Raw genomic sequence first — 19107 nt, 5'->3', positions numbered from 1 at the left:
AAGACAAGTAATAAACTGAAGAAGTGTCAGGAGATAGGGTTAGAAAGGTGGTAGGGCCAGCTCAAGCAAAAACTTAAGGGGAGCAAAGGTCTAAGGCTAGTCTTTTGGAAAGGTAAACTGGTTGCATTTACCTATCACCCACACAATTTTTGCCCTGTTTGCATATCGTGTGTACTAGTATTTACTTAATTTTTTTTAATTGAATTAAAAGTTGTTTTTTTTTTTTTAAATTCACCTTCATCATAGCAAACATATCTGTTAAATCATGACTCTGGTATATTTATTCTTTTTCATAATGCAAATTAAAATTAATATGTGACTATAAAAATAAGGCAATCCAAAATCATCTTGAATCCCGTGAGACACTTTCATGGAGGGGAAGGGACGTGGACATTTTGGCTGTCCTGTCTGTCACTCAGGCGCTACCATAACTTGAGTATGGTAGTCCTCTTGCTGTACTTGACTGGTGTAGAGTTTTGTTTTTGGGATTCCTAAGAAGGCTGATATTACAGCCTGGGCACTGGGGCAGTGCCGTTTCTGCAATGCCGTTGACCAGAGGTGGTGCATTCCAGATAGCAAGGGGGAGTGAGGAAGAGCATTTAGTGATGGGGACCAGAGATGCAGTTCTCAGATGAGGTCATAATTCCAAGGGAGGAGTTGGAGTGGGAAAGAAAACAGGAGAGAACACGTGGGATAGAGGGGTGTCAGCTACTGCCAAAACATGGTTACGATCCAAGACTGTTTGGTCCTGCTGGTACTGTAATGAAGAGCTGTTGTTAGTGTTCTATGAGCTACTTAAAGAGAGAAGAAAATAAAAGTGGAAGCATCACCCAGTGGTTTCATTAGCACAACCAGTTTTATTTCCATAAAACTGTGGTAAAAGGAACTTACTGGTATCATTTAGTCCATCCATTGATTCACAGGGAACACTCTGCCCGCACATGTCTGAAAATGACACGAGGAAGCATGCACATGTTGGGTGCTGGATAGGAGCTGGGAGCCCATGACTCCCAGCCCAGCCCAACCTCCCTTATCTGTCAAGACCACTGGAAGACAGAAAGGGAGATTATGACCCTGATTTCTCTCACGGGGAAGGCTGTGAGGACAGCCTGGCTTTGGTCCTCTGTGCTCACTACATCTTTATCTTTCTTGTCGGCTGCTAAGTCCAGACTGACTTTCTCCCCTGTCCCAAAAGAGGGGAAAAAAAAGGGGGGGGGGAGGCTGCTGATCTTCTATCTGGTGGTGGGACTGCTGTGCTTGGAAATTCTCTTGTGGCCTTAGCTTATCTGTGTTTGCTTTAACATGATCCTTTTGCCCAGGGATTGCAATGATTTCAGACCAGTGTCCTCAATCTTCATATTAAATGCCTAATGTGTTCTGTATATGAGTAAATTTTTTTAAAAATTTTTGTTTCCTTATTTTTGCATTTGAAATAAGATAGACCCAAACCAAAAGAAAGATAATCATTTCTCTTGTTCAAGGAACTCCCAGGAAGAAGGTGCCATGACTTGCCTCACTGCAAATTTTGAGATTCTTTGCTTTCTCCAACTAAATAACAATAGGTTAGGTGCTAGAAGCTCTATGAAAGCAAGGATTTAGTCTCTTTTAATCACTGAAGCGTCTATGTCAGGCATAGGGACTGATTCAGTGTAGGCACGGACACATTTTCTTGAGTGACGAGTGGGTAATATAATATTACTGTTATATTTATACAGCAGTTCACAGTTGCAAAGAGTTTTCCATTGATCCTCCCAATGCCATGTTCAAAGTGGACAGGAACCAATGTTTTTACGCTCATTTTATAGGTGGGGGGATTCAGCGGTAGGATGGCCCGCCCAAGGCTTTACACGGAGTCCGTGATGTGCTCTTCAATCTCCGAAATCCGTATCTAGATATGAAGTCCAGCAAGATGGGGTCCAGCTGCTCCTCCGCGTGATGGGTCTCGCTTTTCTGGACTTTCATGAGACTCGTATTCTTTATTTTCAGATTACAGGACAGGCCCCTGTTACACTGTGGTCAGCAACCAGATGTGCCAGGGACAGCTCAGTGGGATCGTCTGCACAAAAACGCTCTGCTGTGCCACCGTCGGCCGGGCCTGGGGCCACCCCTGTGAGATGTGCCCTGCCCAGCCTCACCCCTGCCGCCGCGGCTTCATTCCAAACATCCGCACGGGAGCTTGTCAAGGTAAAGCCGGGCTGATGGAATTATTAATGGATTAATCTTGTTTACTCTGGAGAGCCATTCTCCTACGAAGCCGAAGAGAATGGAAAAGTAGTGTCAGAGACATAACTTCACGATTTCGCTGACTGCGTAATACCCAGCTAAGGCATTAGGAACGTGGCTCACGAGACAGCAGCTGAAGTCTTACTGGAATTTTCCTTGCCAGCAGTTCCCCCTCTGACCCCAGAGGTGTTTTCATGTACCTCTGACTCCAGGGGTGGTGTGATTCTGTTTACAGCAATGCCATGCCTGATGGCAACGCTGCTGCGCAGAAACACAAAGCGAGACTTGTGAACAAGGTAGTTTATGTTTTTCTTCATTTTTTTCCCCCTTCGTTTAAAACTGTTAGAGTTCCTCTGCCTCACGGGTTGTACTTAATTGACCTGAAGAAAATTGTTCCTCTCGACATTTTACATGCTACATTATGCATTTTTTTTTTTACAAGTCCGAAATAAATTAGGATTTGTTTCACAGTTTTAAATATCCCCAGATGTCGCCCGCTAGCTGCTTCTCCTGCTTCCCAGAGAAGCCCTTACTCTGTTTTTGGCTTTTACTCCTGTTCTTCCAGCTGTACAAATTCTTTTATTGTCTGGATGTCTGGCAGGAAACAGGAGGAAGTGAACAGAGGCAGCTCCACACTAAACTGATGGGATTGAAAACTCCCAGGCTATATCTGTTTCCTTTAGACCTCTTCGGGGCTTGCTTGCTTTTTTTTTTTTCTTTTTTAGCAAGTTGCAGTATTTTCAAAAAATTCAGGATATGTTATTCTGAAGCAAATAGAGAATAGTTTGGTTTTGTTCTTTATGTTAATTCTAAGGGTAATATGCAATAAGACAGAACTTGAGCTTACTACCACTTAATCCTACTTCTGATGCATTGGTCCTAGCCTCTGGCTTCCATGTATAGCATACAGCTCCTTTGTATGCCCTTGAATATATCTTTCGGAATGGCAGGAGAAGCGAGAAGTCACTTCGAAACCTTCAAATTATAAAGGGATGGATTGTAGGATTTTATACAACTAAGAGTATGTTTAATTCTCCTTATTTTTAGTGCCTTGTTATTTTTCTCATTCTTAGAAAGTCCCAGTGAGTTTTGGAGAATGTGTTGGTCTTGGGGTTATGAAGTTAGCAAATGCCCATGAACTTGTTGGCAGTGACCAGAAAGCCAGACCTCGAATGCCCAGCTGCCCATCAGTGAGTCATGGTTAGAGTTTAGGGCACAAACAGAATTTGGGGGAAGAGAATGAATGGGGCGAGGGAAGAGGCACCTTCTCTGTAGCTTTGCTCTTCATTTCATACCGTCTGGATTTTTCTAATGTTTGCTTCCTGTCCCTTCCTGACTCTGCCTGCTATTCAACATCCAAGGGGAGGAAAACAGGTTTTTTATAAGAAAATTTTTAAAAACCCATAGAATCAAAATGGCTGCTATATTGCCATTTTGAGAATGAAATTCTGCATGTTTGGTTGATTTTTTTTTCCCCAAGAGAGATTCTGCCATCCACTTGGGGCTCCCTTTACTTGCTGATGTTCCCAGTCCTTGGGCCAGATATAAAGGCCTGTGGGAAGATGGGTTCATAAAGGAACCAAATCTGTCTTCAGTCTTGTGATATTCAGCCAGTGGAGAATCGCCCTTATCTATATTTCCTACTGGCCAAAAATCATGATCAAAAAAGACATCTAGTTTTGCCTGTATGTAAAGTCTTAATTTCAAATAACATTTTAATCAACATATTAAGAGAATAGAAAATTCTGTTCTAAGACAAAACTGAAATTGGCTGGAGAACATAATCTAATTCTATTTTACACATACTCTGTCATTTGTGGGTCGAGACATTCCATTTGAAAGAGTGAGCGTCACTTTTACAACAGATTATTTCGTTAGTATCCCTTTTACTGGGTGCTGGCTTTTCTCAAGGATGCAAGTTGAGATCTTAACAAAGGGCAATCACGTTTTGCTTCGTTCAATGAACAGTGAGGCTAAAGGGTACACTTGGCTTCCAGATTTATGAAAGAACAGTCTCTAAAGGAAAGGACAAAATGTTGGACTGTTTTCCTTGGGGTCTTTATTAAATCAGACTTTTCTGTGTTATGAATGAAGAGATGGAAAGAATGTACCCATACTTCTACAATCTTTATAACTGAATGTAGTGAGCCTGGGAGGATTAATTTTGTTCCTGGAAAGTTCATATTTGGGGTTATGAGTAGGACCACAAGGTAGTCCATAGCTTCTGGGGGATACAGCAGTGAAGAAAACAAAGTTCCTGCTGTCTAGAAGCTTATATTGAAGACAATCAATTTATAAAACAAAACAAACAGGCACATATTAGGTCAATTGGTGCTTAGTCCTATGGGGAAAAAAACCAAGCAGGGTAAGAAGAGTGATGAAAACCAGGGGCAGGTGTCACTGTGGGGCTGTCCAGGGAAGGACTGGCTGCTAAGTGGCACTTGGAGTAGAGACCTGCAGGATGGGACAACATGAGCCCTGCAGCTCTCTGGAAGAAGAATATTCCAGGCCCGGGGCAACCACTACAGAGCCCTGAGGCAGGAGCATGCTTGGCGTATTTGAGGAATCCAGGGTGGTGGGAGAGGAGCAAGAGAGAAAGGAGGGTGGGAGATGAGATCAGAGAGCAGAGGGGTCATATGGAACTTTCTGGGACTTAGCATGGACTGAGTGGGGAAGGACTCGATCTGACTTACCTTTAAAAATGTTCCTTCTGATGCCTGCTCAGTCAGCAAGGTAAGTCTGCACCTGAGACAGCAAATTCGCTTGAGGATCTCTCTCACTTCTTGTTCTAACTTTCTGAGTTGTTTAGCTTTTACTGGGCAAGGCAGTTCTCCAGAATGTAAGGTTAAAATTTTGCACTTCATTTGTACGAAAACTTTAGCTGTCTCTTGCAGTCTGAGTGACCTTAAGTAAATTGTGTTTTAACTAAATCAGTCAGTACAACTCTTAAAAGATAGTTTCATCATAGAAAATGTATTTTGATTTTAAGGATTTCTTGAGTAACTCTGATTATTACTAACAATCTGGAGGTAAAAATAAGTCAGTGAACAATGGCCTTTTAATCATTGTATTCTTGTCCTTTGCAGCATATCTAGTAAAATCCACAAAAATTAGTACTAACATTCTCTTCTACATGAGGGAAGGTGGAAGGTGGGAAAATAAAGAATACTCATGCCTTCTTATAGAACATTATTGACTAAACTATGTTAATATACTTTATTTTATATAGTATAATTGTGAGAAATAGTTTCTCTCATCATATTCCGAGTATTGCAATGGACAAATAACTCGTTGATATACATATGGTAATATAATTGTGGACAAACTATCACATTTTCTTCTGCAATGAATTTTATATGAACCTTTTTTTTCTGTCTCTCCTCTAAAATCTGACAGACGTGGATGAATGCCAGGCCATCCCTGGGATCTGTCAAGGAGGAAATTGCATTAATACTGTTGGGTCTTTTGAGTGCAAATGCCCTGCTGGACACAAATTTAATGAAGTGTCACAAAAATGTGAAGGTAAGAATCTCATGCTTTGCAGTCAAGGGAGGAGGGCAGGCAAAACTCCACATCAGGGACAAGCTTGTTTGCTAATTATTCTTAAATCCTCTGTCTTTGTCATCCCCATGAGTGTGTAAATACAATATTCTTACCAGGAATAATATGCCTTTGTACCATTGAACCAGAAAAACCCTGCAGCTTTTTCCACTTTTATAGACCCAAAATAAGAGGTCCATCTGAATCAAATTAAATATTAAAAACATGAAATATTTTTGAACCAATATTTGGTTTAAAATGTTCAAGACACATGTTTTTACATAGTTCTAGAGACATAAATTTAAACTTGGTTGTTAGATATCATTTGGAATGATATACCTTCTGATGTTTTTCTAGTTAAAATGCATGTTTGATTTTTTGTGTGTGTGCAGGAGGGAGATCTATAATATGTTTATGCTCCTAGTAGGTGCTTACGATTTTCTTTTCTGGGGGATGATATTTGCCTATTAAATGAAAACTTGTTAAATTTTTGTCAGACAGAAAACTAACTTTAGATAAATCTTTATATTTTCATTTAGTTTATAGATTTAGAGCTTCTAAAAATGTATATATGGAGGATGGGTTTATATTCAGCCCTGCTGCTATTTGCCAAAAAGAGGCCTGGCTTCCAAGTGTAAAAATCATTTCTTAGTGAGAGGGAATCATCCAAAATATAAGTAGATGGCATTGAACTCTCTCTTCTGTGATGAGTGCTTGTAATTTATATATGGTTATATCTGACAATAGTGTAACAGCATTCTCAAGGCTACATCTCTTATCAAGATCACAAAAGAAAACTTTTTCCTTCAGTCTCAACTCACTGTATGCATTTTTTTTTAAAAAAAATAATTGCTGTTGTATATATGCTCCTAGACTTCCTCAGTGAGGAATAATTTATTCTAAGTTACTTGTCTGGCCTCAGATGGTTAACTTTTGTTGGTTTCCACAGTCTTATCGTACAGGTGAAAGACAGAGTTAAATTTAAGGTGCAATTCATAAATTACATGTAAGACATTTAATCTTTACTTGCCCTGAAACTGAATAGTCTAACTCTGATAGAACTAGCTTTATGGGTTGGAGTTGTTTTTACGTTATTAATCATCATAGAATTTGTAATTGATACGCATTCTTGAACGTGTTATAGTTATTTTAGGTAGTTGTGAAAAATATTTTAGTTGTTTATGAAGAAGTAGGGCTTCTTAAAAACATTTTAGTTTTCAAAGAACAATAAAGTTGACTCTCAGTAGGCCAATGTATTTTAGAAATTGTATTGTAGATCTAAGTTTGAAGCAGAGTTTTAATACTGAAAGGGGCAAAGAACTCACATAGTTCCACCCTTTAATATTATACATTAGGGAACTGTGTCTTGGGTATGTTAAGTGCCCTGTTCTGAGGTCATTTAGATAGTCCTAAAATTGACCTCTTTTGACTCACACTCTGGTGCTTGTTGAGTCACATTACATTGTCTTCTTTCCTAGATGGAAGTTGTCGCCTCTACTTTAAAAACTATATTTTCTAATATTTGTGACAATTTAAAATATTTTGGTATGGATTTTTCAGGTGCCATCATACATATCTTTTTATGACATTAATAAGCTATTAAGGTTTATCATAGGCAAGATCCACATCAACAAAGGATTGTGTCCTACATTTTAGGCTTTCTCAGTTTAATATATTCGGCTTCAAAATATATAGTTGGCTTCAAGATTTAGGGCAATTATACTCCGTCTGACTTGCTCAGTCTGTGTTTTGTCTTCTGGAATTATGATAGCTTCCAGCCTGGACAAGATTGATTTTTGTCTCTTGTTTTCCACTCAGACCAATCAGTTAACAGTCAGAAATAGTCTATGGAGGTGGACTAGACAGAAGATTCAGATTTAGTGCTCAGACTGAAAGAAAAATGATTCAAATCCTTTTATTAATGCTAAGAAACCTATTATGGTGTACCCAATGGACCAACAATTCATTCTAAGAATTACTTAATCCTTTGTCGCATGCAAAAAACATTTTTTCAGGACACATATTGAAGTCAGTAGCAAGATAAAAACAGAATACTTTTAGCTAGACCTTTATTTTTATTCCTTTGCCATTTACTGTTACATTAAATTTAGATGATTTTTTTCCTCCTTTTTAATTTTTCTATGCAAAATCAACATGAGAAGAGAATGTCCTCAGAGTACAATCTGCCCTCTGGCCTGGAGGCTGGTGTGAGCATTGTTAACTTGTCTTACTTGGGTATAAAAGTAATCGGAAAGTCCTCTGAGACTCTTAGTGAGCTGGGTCCACTTCCTCAACTCTTGCCTGTGCCCTTTTCCAGTTACATGGCCTCACGATGGAAGTGGCATGGCTCTGGGTATAGTGTGATTTCTAGATGATCAGTAGAGGGAACCCAGAAAATCTGGCTTACAACAAGTGAAAAGACTTGTGCCCTGGGTAGATGGTCAGGCACAACCATGGGGTTCTGTGCCCTTGTAAAGATTGCTTTGGTGCCTTTAATGTTATTCTGAGTGGCTTTTTAAATGTATCTTTCTCTTGATGTGGAGAGGAAGAAATTGGGTACGTTTTATAGTACATTAAAAAAACAATTCAATCAAAGTTGGTTTTAGCGAATTCACAAGATGCTAACCTTCACTCCGTCATCTGTGAGAATGGCTCTATTCCGTTTTCTTTTCATGAGATCTTCCTTTGGTACAATTCTCCCTTCCTTCCTAAAATACCCCTCTTTCCTCAAAATGTAAAACAAACAAAAAAAAAATGTTGCATAACTCTTGGGATATTTCACCTAGTAAAAAAAAAAAAAATGTTGCATACCAAGTTTTATATAAATACATACAATTTGGGTACATTTGAAATATAAATTAACAAACCAAAGTGATTAAATAACAATTATTAAATTTTTATACATTGAAGAAGAAAAAGATTGAGATTTATAGCTGTGATTTGAGAAAAAGGGAAACAGAGTTCATGCCCACCTTCTTTGTTGATTTTTCCGATTACGGTAGAGCGTGCACACTGAACGAACACACGAGCCTTTTCCTTTTGGAAACCAAGTCCATATTTGCATAGGTTACTGTGGGAGGAAATTAAGAAATAAAAAGTGTAATTAAGGGATTAAGTTTTATTTCTGGAAGAAGTCCCTTGGATTCCTAATTAACCACTAATATTTTGGGATTTAGATTATCGTCAGGCCAGCCTTTAGCAATTATAATAGCACTGCATGATGCAAAGGACTTTTTTGAAATTGTAGCTCTTAAACCCATGCACTCCCTAACATGTGAGCCAAAAACCTCAGTACTTCCCCTTTCCAAAATAATGGCATGTTTATCTGATGGTTACCTACTATTAGGGGCTCTTATCCTCTCAGGCACCAAGGAGAATCCCTGGGGCTGCCTAACTCATTGTCACAGATGGGGCTCCAGCCCCTGCAGCTGGCTGCAGGCCCTTGACTCTTACTGTTCAGGCAGCTCTACAGTTAATGGGACAAAATCTCTGTGCCCTGGAAACAAGGTAGACCTGGCCATAGTACTGGTAACGTCTCTAATCCTGTGTGAGCTTAGACAAGTCAATCACCAGCTCTGAGTTAACTTCAGTTTTCAAATGAGGAAGTTGAACAAGGTGGTATTTGGGGGTTCTTTCCAGTCCCACAGTCTGGATTCCACCTCTGTCTACACTGTTGTTATTTTCAAGTTGCCCTCAGTCAACTGATGCTGCATGAATAAGAAGCCATGAAAGCTGGCGGCATACGTGGTGGGACTATAAGATAGTATGGCTGGTGTTTTTGTCTTCATGACTTAAAGAATCAGCTTGTTTACTTCTTAGTCACGTGCTTTATACTGAGTTGAGTTTGTATAATAAAACACAGTTAATCTGAAGGCTCCATGGCATTCACAGTCATTAGTGTCACATGTTACTTTTATACAGCTGCCACATTTTTATTTATTTATTTTCTTCACTAAGGAATTTAGACAGGATAGGGTTAACTGTTTTTTCCTGTCAAGTCCACCATCTTGGATGGAGCTTCTGAAAGGCTGAATGTCCCAGTGATGCCTGTCCCAGAACGGAGACCAGACTCCATCCTTTTGCCCTCCACCCTCCTTCCTTTTCTGCTGCTAGAGGAGCCCCAAGATAGGGAAACAGCCTAAAGATAGGAAGAATGCCCAGGGAGAACAGATGACACAGAAGGAAGAACAAGAACATGGCACGGGGCAGCAAATAGGGAGGGAAGGAACCTTCCATTGTGTCTCTTCGAGGGTCAGCAAGAAGCCAGGGGGGGACATGGGTAGCCGCCAGGGTAGAGCTGCTTCCCAGCAGCTCTGCCTCGCCCCTCCTGCTTCAAGGAAGCAGCCAGAAGTGTCCAGAGCACAGAAATAGCTCTTCCCAGCCAAGCCCTGCTCCCCACCAGACCTCCTCACCTGATTTACTTTTACAGCTGGCATTTGATACAGCCTGACTTACAGAAACTCTGGGAAATTCACCGTTCTCAAACTCTCTCTTACTTGGGATGCCTGAAATTCTATTAGAAGGGGATAAACACAGAGTGGTAAGAACTTGGAGAAGTAATAAATTAATAGGAATGAGTTTCAAAGTGTGAGTCACTCCAATTCAAATGCCTTCATTTGGCCTTTTACCATTAGGAACTTCCACCACAGCCTGGTAATGAGATCAGGACTTTTGCTGTTATCCTTATGAAGCCGTGGGTCTGAGAAGCAAGGTAGTTTAGGAAAGTAGAAAAGCACTAGACACCTGAAGGAAAAAGGGTGTGTTGTTGAGGAGGGGACATGTTAAGGGGAATTCGAAGTCATTTAAACTCCTTCAATTGTAATACTTTGGTCTAGTTCTGTTTTATTTTTACCTGTGTGAAAATCAGGGAAGCATGCACCATGACCTATTTCCTAACCTGCTGGCCTTTGAAGGCATGGAACTTGGTGGAAACTCCTCCTACACTGCCCTACCCCAAACCCCTGCCAGTTGAATACTTGGGTTTAGCATCACTTCATAAACAATGAGTCCCTTTGCTTGTATTTCAGGTTTTATTCAAGCCCGTTTTCTGAAGGCCTCAGTGTAATGAAAGGGCACCAGAGGTGTAGAATCAGATCCTGTGATCACACCTGTATTGTGTGGCTTAGATGAGTTGACACACAGAAAACATTTAGACAATGCTTGGCATGCTGCACATTCACACTCTTGGTATTATTGTTGTTGTTATTGTCATCTTCAATAAAGGGTCCAAATCTAACCTAACTAGTGTATGAAAGATATTTCTCCTATCTTACCAAAGTTAATTCTGTTTTTAAAATAATTTTTTCTGATGTATGCTATCACCTAACCTTTCTGGATATTGATGTATGTTAAGTGGCCTTAATAAGGATGGTAGCAGTCATTTATATTAATAGGTTGAAAAAAAATTTTTAATGAATGATCTCTTCACATGATCTTTAGCAGGTGCTATATGATTTGACTATTAACTTTTAACTTTTACACACACTTTGAGAAGTGTACATTCTTCTTAATACCCTTGAGTTATGTCTTTCTCTATCCTTAAATGAGGTTTTGAACCCTGTAGGCTTTTCAGCATACTTGTGTTAAGTTAGAGGTGTGGCTGGGAAAATACAGAGGATCCAGGTTGAAGAACCATTCTTAAAATATGCCTTGAGATATTATGCTGGTTCTAGAACCTTAGGCTCTGCCCTTCCCAGTTTTTCTTTGTGACTCTTTCACTGACTCCAGTGAAATGTACTCGCATATCTGTCAGCATAGCATATACACCTGTACTATTACACAACTTCATAATGACAATGCTGTTTATGTTAGCATTGACTCTAATATAAACCATGAAATATCGTTTGGTTTAGCCATTAGCCTACCATAGAAGAATGGTGATTCTGCTTTCAAAAAGGTTAACCTTGCATGTAAACCCTGTCACTCCTGCCTTTTTGACTAACAGGGTGGACTTGAGTCAGAAGACACTTGAATCTGGCCCGCTTAGAGTTCTATTTTGTTTTACAAATGAAGAGCAGTATTTAGAGTGGAGAAGAAATGTTCTTATTTTGAGGTTGTAAGCCTTTCCAGATTTCAAGGGTATCAGCCTGTCCATTGCAATACTCACAGGAGGCTTGGGCCCAACCTCATTTCTCCCTAGGTCAGTGCAGAAAGCTCTACTGGTATTAGAAATGAGGCCGTGCTGATTCCCTGTGCCCTGAGGTCACTGCTAGCCTAAACAGGAAGTTCTTAATTTTCTGTCTCCTTGTACTGGTGCCATATCTGTTGACATTTATTAGTGTGTGGGTTGGGCTATTAAAAAGCTCCCCTTGCAGGAGATGGTCAGATTTGTCCCAAGGGACTTTTTCTACTTCCTTAGAGGGAACCAGTGGTGTCAGGCCTTGCGCCGGGCTACCCCCAACTATAGCCTGCATAGCATTCAGGGTGTTTACTAGAGGGTGTCCTTGTGATCAGTGCCTACAGATGAGAAGTGGAGGAGTCAAGAGTGTGCAGATGGAGCAGGTGAGCTGTGGTGGAGCCCAGTGATAGCCTTGGCTGACCCTAGAAGGAAATGAGGAAGTAGAGTGGCCTTCAGAGTTGTCTCCCATTGGGTTGAGATGATCAAACCTCAGTTGCTCTTCAGGCGTAGAGTGCCTGGGAAGGGTGGGACCTCAGGTGGCTCTCTGTGGCTCAGGCAATCCTGGAAGGGGCCAAGAACCACAGGCTATCTGCTGACAGCATTGCCAGCAGCTGGAGCACCAAGTCTTTCCTTGAAGGGGTTTGGGGTGGAGCACCCAGTGTCCACCACAGTTCACTCACAAAAAACCATCCTAATGGTAGTTTGGGTGCCATTGAGAACACCAAGTTGATATTGTCTACACTTAGGCCAGTCACCCAAGTTAGCCAAGTCTTGGTCAGCACTCAGACCACAAGGTCTTCTCTGTAGGATTTCAACATCTGCTTTGTGGAAAATAGTTTGAAATGAAATACAGTAAGTGATGCAGCAGAATATAGAACGTGTAGTAGAGGAGTTTAACTCAATGCAAAACATGGAAACAAAGGGGGAAACAAAATTATAAAATAAATGACATTTGGAATATTAGCATGCTATGGTTACTTGGTACCCAGTTTTAGATTTTAAAGGGGGTGATTTTGTTTTGCTCTAATCTCTTGAATTTGGTAAGTCCTTGGTAACTCTGTGCTGGGAGAAGCAGCACCTACCCTTTGAGTCGATTGTTCTCTATGCAGCTTTTACTTTGTAAAGATGGATGTGTCCAGGGACATGATTTGATTAGTGTTGACATCTGAATTCTTTTAATGATGAACGGTTTTGTACTATGTTCTCAGAATACTGAAACTCTTATTTATGTTGCAGATATTGATGAATGCAGCACTATTCCCGGAATCTGTGATGGCGGTGAATGTACAAACACAGTCAGCAGTTACTTTTGCAAATGTCCCCCTGGTTTTTACACCTCTCCAGATGGTACCAGATGCATAGGTAGGTTTAATTAGAAGGAGCATGCATGGTTTGTACAAATCGGTTCCATAATGAACATCTTTCTAAACAGGTTTGTTAAGGGGGATATATAATTTATTAAGTGAGGTAAAATGTACATGTATGGAGAGGTGTTAAGCAGTTGAACACCCTCTTAAAGAACAGAGGTACCTTGTGGTCTTATTTTGGGATTTTTTTTTTTTTTGCCTCCCATGAAAGAGGGATGTTCTAAGAGACCCTACAGATATCCTTGTTCTAGAAATTAACATTGCAGTTATATAGCATCAAACCTGAAGCCACCCGGCATGTCTCTCTCTTTTTACCCTCCCCTTCAGTCATTTCCGGAACCTGTGTGAATTTAGGCCTGACGTTTTGCAATAATGTCTTAATTGGTCTCCTTGCTTTCTGGCTTCTCTACAATCCATCATGTCAGATTTGTCTTCCTAAAACAGTGCTTTGATTAAATAACACTCTTGCTCAAAAACCTCTGGTAGTTTTCTACCGAGATTTGGAAATCAGTGGTTCTCAGTCTGTGTCCAGTAGGTCCTTCAGTTGCCTCGGAGCGTCCCAGGGCTGCAGGAAATGCAGAAGAGGACAGTGAAAAGGGGGAGGGCTCCTGTCCCCAACCCCCCACTCTGGGTGTGGCAATTCTGCTTTTATCTGTTGTGAGCGTTAAAGTATCAATTGATCAATCAATCAAATTGATGTAAAGTATCAATTAAATAAGGGATTCTGTGGTTTGAAAAAATAGATTTGACAAGTGCTAGATTCAGCAATTGTTAAGACTTCCTTCAAAGTCCAGTATTCTAGATTAAGATTCAAATGCCAGAGTGCACAGCCTGATAGTTAAGGGGCGTCACTCTCTCACCCCCTCCCGACCTGCTGACCTGTCAGCACAACCCTGGCTCCTCACCCTCAAGTGGGCCGTGCATTTGGGTTCCTTCATGTCTTTAATCATACGTGGTTCACTACTGAGAACACGCTTCTCCCCAATTCCAGCCCCCTTTCGTGCTTCTGCTCCGGCTGTGTATCTTTGAGGATGTCCCAGATCAGCTTACTAAAGCGGTTTCTTCCTTACCTGAGAACGTGCTTCTCATAAATGGCCTTATAGGGAAATTCCGTGTGTCTGTATGGTTTTATCTTTCTGAGTAAGTTGTAAGTTCTCTTAAAGACTAGTAACTGCTATCCTTGTATCCTCCAGGTTCTCAGCACACTTCCTTGTGTGTAGTAGGCACTCAAGTATTTGGTAAATATCAAAATGAGTAATTTGTTGTTATTAGGGCAAAGCTAGGAATCCTGTGGCACATAGCCTTGGGGAAAGATGAAGGCTATCTTTTCCTCTTTGTTTCTCGTCCATATTTTCGAAAACATTCAGCTTCACGTCTTCACCACAGGCCATGATTTCAGACCAAAACTGAATTGCACTTGAAATTCTGAATTCCTTTTTACTTAGTCACATATAATAAAAGCTGAGGGCAGTCTCTGACGGTTGACATTTGAATAAGCACAACTAGTGAGGGAAGCGTATCTAGACTTTTCCTTAGAAACAACAGTGGTGTCTGGATTGCCTAATTTTCCGGAATCTATCATAGAGACTGGCCCTAGAGTGAAAGAATGGCAAGTGCAAAAAGAATTAAAATGCATTCACATATCAGATGGTTTACATTTAAAAAAACTTTTTTTCTTTTTATCAGGTATATCCATACTAACTTTTTATGAAGGAGGAAGGGAAGGGAACTGAGATTCATGGATCACCTCCTAGGTGTAAATTTTATGCAAATTATCTGACTTGATGTTTGCAGCAGTATTGTGGATGGGAAGCAGAGGAGATTTAGAGAGTTTAGATAAATAATTCGGTCCAATTGCGTATGTGGGTAACGGGTGAGGGGGCGCTGGGATTCTGAGTGCATGGCCCAGGCTGCCCCATTGCCCTGCCCACCAACACCCATGCCGTCAATTCTCTCTTGTCACACTCCTGGGCAAGCACGGTTTCTTCTTCCTTCAAACTTTATAGTACTGATAATTAGCAACTTGTCCTATAAAATGACCTTCTTGCCTTCCCTAATTCTCATATTTACCTCCATGGGAAACCAGAGAGACTGCCAAAATGATCCCTAGTGGCAAGAAGATACAAACACTCCCTAATTTATAAACAAATCCAAGGTTTGTTTGTAAGCTGGTCGTTTGGAATTAGTAAGTCTACCCAGTAGAAATCCCTGAATGTAGATGGTGGTATGTGTTGTCTTCCTTATACATCTCTTCCAAGCATGCAGCTCCTACTCTCACCTCCTGCCACCATATTCCGAGACTCTCAGACCTCCCTGGACCAACAGTCCCTTTGTCCCCTAAGCTCTTGCAGTATTATTTTATTTTTTATACTGTGATCTTCCTTTGGCAATTTATACTACTCTGTGTAGGGTTGTCTTTTCATATTGGTATATTCTCTCTCTTCAGCTGCCAGGAGTCAAAGATACCCTGTCCCTAGTTTGGGCCTCACAGCTCCTAGCTCCTGGCTGGACACAACAGTGTTAATGATTGGTTAGGAGAGGCCTCTTGACAGGCTAGGATGACCTGCAAACACCCATTTAGTCCATCATATATTTGTTTTGATATAATGTGATTTCTGGGTCCTGTGAGTAAGGGCCAAGTGATTCAGAAGGGGATGAAAGAGGAAGGTTTCCTACTCTTTTTCTGACAGATGTCTTAACCAGGGAAGATTTAAAACAGGGGGAAGTTGTCTATGATTCCTTCTACTTCCCTTTATATCTCTAGATCCTGACATTCTTGGCTCCAGTAGGTCTTCAGATTATCCCAAAGCCACCCCTTAGTCTCTGTGCAAGTGATCCAGCTCCAGAGCAGTTCCCCCTGGCTGTGGCCCTGCTACCTCATGAAGGGGACAACTTCAGGCTGGTGTGCCCAGCGGGGTCAGTTCCTCCACGTGGTTCCTGCTTTTCAGTTTTTTGCTTGCTAGCCCATGTATCTTCTTTAAAATCATAAGTTGCATAAGTGTGCATTTTTTAACAAAAGTTCTCCTTCAGCAAAAAAAGAAATTAGCAAAGTGGTTATTGTTTGTGCAGGTGCCGTTTGTAAATCAGGGACTGCCAAGAACCCAAACTCAACTTGTAATTTTTTCAGCCCCAACATTCATCATTTTGATCAAGAGTCTGTGACTCATTGATTTAACATAACATATAAGTCAGATGGGCAATAACATGGTATCATAGTTAATTTACAAAATAATAGACATTAGCCCATTAAGAGTTTGCCATGGGCAGCTGTAGGTCCCAGTTTTGATCTGAAAGATAGCCCATGCTGAAAATTATATGTACAAATTTCATAATTCGGTCAAATGTTTATACTGGGTTTTGACCACCAAATTCATTTGAAGCTGGGATGTAAGCCAGTTTCGAAGATCTCTTCCTATTCTGAATAGGCTTTGGTTTCCATGCCCAAAATATTTACCAGTTCCCAAGTACACAAAGTATCAGTGGCTTTACGGCATTGCGAATTAGAACGTAGGGAGTTCTGTTTCTTCACCGTCTTCACGGGGGAGGTGCCACCCGTGGCTTCACAGAACATACTTGTCTGCGTGCCCTCTCCAGCCATTTATCCTGGACCAGGCTGTCATAAAATTTGTTCTGCCTCTTTGCTGAGACTATTAGTCTGACCAGAGATGCAAGAACCGGAACCACAAAAAAAAAAAAAAAAAAAAAAAAAAATTCTGGAAAGCACATTTCTACTTGCTGGTGGTTTTAAGTACTTTTCAGAAATAATCTTGTATCCTTTAAAGTTGACCTACAATTTTCTTTTATGGTTTGTCTAGGTTTGTTTTAGCCTTCTTCACTTGATGTCAATGATTTAAATGTTTCTAAATTAGCCTTGTTTTTATTTTATTTCATTATTACTTTATGGAAACCCTGGAGATTTGAAGGGTTGGTGTTCTTAAGAATGACGTAGATAGCAATTACAGGTATGACCCTCTGTGAGCAAATTTGGTATTTAATATTCAGACTTACAGGAAACACGGGGATGGATTTTTGGCTATAAAAAAATCTTCACTTTACAAAAGGATTTACCACTTTATTCCTTTAAATGTCAAGCATATTTAAAATATTATTTACTTTTCAAAATATGAACCGCACAGAGGTAGAGTTTATCGATGAGTGGTACACCCTCCACATATGGAAGGTAGTTAAAGGTGTTTTACACTTTGCTACCTGCCTCCTCTGTTCCATGGTAATATCTCCAAGGCATATGGAGCAGTTAGGTTTTTCCTGTGTCATGAAGTTTTTTTGGTAGCCCAGAGTTATACTGCACTATGTCAGATGTTGTCATGACAGTCAGACATGATGTAACCCAATAAGAGTGATACATCGAAATGTGTCGTACCATTGTTGCTTTGAGAAGATACCTTTCTGCCAAAAACTTCCTTCTAGAATTGTATGCTGTAGAACTGAGAACTTGGAATCATATACATTTTGCACTTGTAAATAATTAGTGCCTTATAAAATCTGTTAGGGGCCCAGGACAAAAGGAAATCTTGATGAATAAACATTGGATCCGAATGCAAAGTAGCTCATTCCTTTAAAAAAAAAAAAAAGTTTCACATGTCTGACTCACAGTTTCGGACTGAAAAATAAGAATGATCTTTCAGAAATGTAGACTACAGCACAGACTTGATGTTGTTTTAAAATACATTTATGTAAATATCTGCCTAAAATGGCTCGAATTAAGTAGTTTGAAACCAAGAACAACCCAGTCTGTCTTCCGTATAGAGACGTGTCTTTATAAATAATTAACTGTCACTGCCAGTGATTTTGTTAGTCTCTGTTTTCCTATGGCACATGTGGTTTTAATCATTGGTTCCCACCTTGGGTGTGGAATGTGGGACTTCAGCCAAGTGCACCAGCACACAGGGGCGAAAGGTGTGAGACAAGGGGTTTCTGACGGAGGAGCGTTGTTCTTGCGCGTTTGTTCGCAGCTTCCCTTCCAGGGCAGAAGTGTGAGTTCATCCTGCCGTAGCCGGAGTGCAAAGCATGGCGGTGCTGGGCCAGTGATGTGTATATGTGTTTCTCTGTCCTCTCAGATGTTCGCCCAGGATACTGTTACACGGCTCTGGCAAACGGGCGCTGCTCCAACCAGCTGCCGCAGTCCATAACCAAAATGCAGTGCTGCTGTGACGCTGGCCGGTGCTGGTCTCCGGGGGTCACTGTCGCCCCCGAGATGTGTCCCATCAGAGCAACCGGTAAGCGCCCTTCCAGCTATCCGCAGAGTATCCCAGCCCAACCCTCACAAGCCCAGTGGCAATGTGCCTGATGTCGATCTAATGGAAACCCAGGTAAATGAACAGATTCCAGAAAATATAAGAGATGACATCCAGGGAAATTTCCCCAGGTGATGAATAGGGAATATGCAGAGACCTATACAAAAAGCACCGTTTGCAGGTACTACTGCTTCTTACTTAGCTTGCTTATTTCCACTGAATAGCAACCTTTTCTGGAAATACTTGCCCTCTCTTACTCTCATTTTAGTACTCAGTGGCTCTCATGTAGTACTCAAAAACTCAGCCCTTTCCAAACTTTTCAGTGAGTGGATTCATTTCCTCTTTCCCTAACATTGAACTCTTTCCTCTTCCTCGTTGCTAAGTCCTGTTGATGTTTTTCCCTTCACAATTTCTCTTTTATCTATTATATTCCTTTGATTTCCATTACAAGCTTATTTTTTCTAGTCTGGACTGTAGGAGTAGCCACCTAAGTGGGCTCCAAGAAATCCACAGGTGCCACATACCTTTCCCAAAGTATAACTCAATGCAGTTCAGTTAAAAAAATCATATCTGGAGAAAATATAGACAAAGATCTCCAAAAAAA

The 19107-nt window shown here is 40.7% G+C and overlaps 1 protein-coding gene across 1 annotated transcript in view; it reads left to right on the top strand.

The window, feature by feature from the left end:
* FBN1 (fibrillin 1) overlaps positions 1-19107 on the top strand; it is a 235036-nt gene that overhangs the window by 108784 nt on the left and 107145 nt on the right. Inside the window, exons 7-10 of the mRNA XM_076004337.1 lie at positions 1987-2184; positions 5620-5745; positions 13118-13243; positions 18327-18485. Coding sequence (XP_075860452.1) covers positions 1987-2184; positions 5620-5745; positions 13118-13243; positions 18327-18485 — 609 coding nt within the window. The remainder of the gene's footprint in view (positions 1-1986; positions 2185-5619; positions 5746-13117; positions 13244-18326; positions 18486-19107) is intronic.

The sequence above is a fragment of the Microcebus murinus genome, chromosome 6, assembly GCF_040939455.1.
Source record: "Microcebus murinus isolate Inina chromosome 6, M.murinus_Inina_mat1.0, whole genome shotgun sequence".
Taxonomy (NCBI): Eukaryota; Metazoa; Chordata; class Mammalia; order Primates; family Cheirogaleidae; genus Microcebus; species Microcebus murinus.
This window is presented reverse-complemented; position numbering and strand designations above follow the sequence as displayed.